This window comes from Arachis ipaensis, chromosome B03 (genome assembly GCF_000816755.2).
Source record: "Arachis ipaensis cultivar K30076 chromosome B03, Araip1.1, whole genome shotgun sequence".
Lineage (NCBI taxonomy): Eukaryota > Viridiplantae > Streptophyta > Magnoliopsida > Fabales > Fabaceae > Arachis > Arachis ipaensis.
In genome coordinates this window covers 107,250,199-107,252,719 of record NC_029787.2, presented here as the reverse complement: position 1 = coordinate 107,252,719, position 2,521 = coordinate 107,250,199, and the positions used below count along the sequence as shown (strand labels likewise).

Below are 2,521 nucleotides of genomic sequence, written 5' to 3'. Positions count from 1 at the left end.
GGGAGACTCTTGAGACTCTTTGACCAAACTCTCTATAAAAGCCATATTCCATCCCCTCAATTTCATCAACTTCATACTTCTCTCTTCTATAATATATTAACAAATAACCATTTACATTGAAAAGTAGAGATCACAGTAGAATAAGATTGAAATATTTTTGTAATTAATTATATGGTAGTAACTAATTAAGTGGCGGGAAAAAGAAAAAGAGAATCAAAATCCAACAGCGCGAGCGGACAAAATAACGAGGCGAAGACCACACGGGGCTGGGGAGACTCTTTGACCAAACTCTCTATAAAAGCCATATTCCATCCCCTCAATTTCATCAACTTCATACTTCTCTCTTCTATAATATATTAACAAATAACCATTTACATTGAAAAGTAGAGATCACAGTAGAAGAGTTGAGTTAAGATTGAATTAATCATCGAGAAGAATGAACTTTGTGAAGAAGTGTAAGAGGGTGTGGGGAAGCAACGAGAGAATGTGTTGTGGTGAAGAAGAGAAGAGTGGCAGTTATGGGAGATTAAAAGAGGATAAGAAGAAGGAGAAGAGGAAGGTGAAGAAGGTGGAAACAAGTGCTCCTCCACATGGTTGTTTCTGTGTGTACGTAGGAGAAGAAAAGCAAAGGTTTGTGATGAAGATAAAGCACGCGAACCATCCATTGTTCAAGGCCTTATTGGACGCTGCTGAAACCGAATACGGTTACAGAAATGGACCACTCTGCCTCCCTTGCGAAGTTGACTTGTTCTGCGAGGCACTCGCTGAGATCCAGAACACTTCTTCTTCCGTCGGTTGTGCCTTTCATCACACTAACAAACACTACTCTTCTTCTTCATCTTCTTCTTCTTCTACTTCATCCGCATCGGTTTTCCAGAGTCCATTGTCCTATCATTCTAATCCCACTGATTACCAGCTTCTCGTATAGCAATCAAATCGTCATCGCCAATTACTTGTAGATATGAATTAGCTTCAATTCTGAGATTGACAACATAGATCGGCCTTTGCATGTGTCTTTTTAATTATACGAGAGATAGAATAGGAACATGTATCTTGCACGTGTATAAGACTCTTTTTGTTTATTTTTTGAAAGTAAAAATAAAAAAGAAAGAAGAAATGACTTGTCTATTTGCATAATATAATATCATCGAGTCACCAAAAAAAAATAATATAATATCATCGAGTTCTCCATTGGTAATAGTAACCAAAACTTCCACAGTGATCGATGATTAGTATAGCCAAACTTCTATGTTCTATCAATAGACGGTTATCATCGACGAATTAAAAAGCCATAAAATTGTTGTAGTAGACTAGGAAGAACAGTCAGATCGTTTGGACAGGTTCATAAGTGATTTTTTTAACTTTTAACTTATAAAAATGTGTAGTATTAATGTCTGGTACAATTTTTAAAATAAAATTATAACTTTTTAAAAAGTTATTTTGGTGCTTAAGGAAAAATTAAAATAAAATTATTAAAAAAAATTTTAAGATTTTTTTATATGTTAATAAATCTTTTTTTAACACAATAGTATAAATTATGCGTAAATAATTGTTTTTATATAGTGAAAAATATAACACAACAAAAAATGAAAAAGTCTGTTTAAAATTTAGCTCATCCATAATAAAATTTTTAGATTCAATCCTAAGCCAGACGAGTTTATGTTTGTTCCATCGAAAATCGTATAACTCATACTAATCGAGCCAAATTGATCCGTTTCTAAACAAATCGTGATTTTACTAACTTGACTAATCCATTGTTACCAAGAATCCGACCTAACTCAGGAGTTGCAAATGGTTTTGAGGCTTAGGGCAAATCCATCCAGCTAACAACTGGAGGCAAAAAGTTAGTACGTATTTTACCTTAGGGCATAAAATAATAAGCGTAGCGACCCTTGCCGAATTTCGATTTGCCTTGTCTAAGATTCCCCAGCGAGTTGCATACTTTTAGCGAAGCTTTCTTCAACAAGAGACAACATTGACACACACTGCTTGTGGTGATGAGGCAGTATTGGACTAATGGGGCACGTTTGACTGATTAAATTTGTTTGGGACCATAACAATGTAACATCACATCAGTGTGTATGTTGCGGAAATTTTTGTCAAAGCACACTTTCAAAATTTTGTATTTTGATTTTTTTTTTCTGCCAACAATCTATGAATATTTTATTTTCTTAAAATATTTTTTTCTACAATAAGATCTATAAACCATATTTTTTTTTTATATTTCCTCTTATTAATTAACTAATCATTAGTTGAAAAAAATTGGTTCATGTTCTCTCAAACCATTGTAATTAATAGAATTATTTGGATTTTTACTAAAATAACTATAATATAAACTGAACTTGGATATATAATAAGATGCAAGGATGTTTAAATTTGAACTAATCCAAACAAAATCGCTATCCAATTTAATTTAGATTTAGTTTAATTTATGACAAACTGTATTGGATGGGATGACATTTATAAAAAACGAACCAATTCAATCCAACTATAAATATAATATGATATTATTATTAAATTT

General features: G+C 32.4%; 1 protein-coding gene across 1 annotated transcript; it reads left to right on the top strand.

Annotated features, from left to right (window-relative positions):
* On the top strand, positions 315-1,126 carry LOC107634589 (auxin-responsive protein SAUR32). Its single transcript, XM_016338019.2, has one exon. It carries the CDS (start codon positions 437-439, stop codon positions 926-928), a length of 492 nt encoding a protein of 163 aa, XP_016193505.1. The 5' UTR covers positions 315-436; the 3' UTR covers positions 929-1,126.

Bases quoted from the DNA above. Each gene is read 5' to 3' on its own strand.
- LOC107634589 (XM_016338019.2), top strand. From the start codon at position 437: ATGAACTTTGTGAAGAAGTGTAAGAGGGTGTGGGGAAGCAACGAGAGA.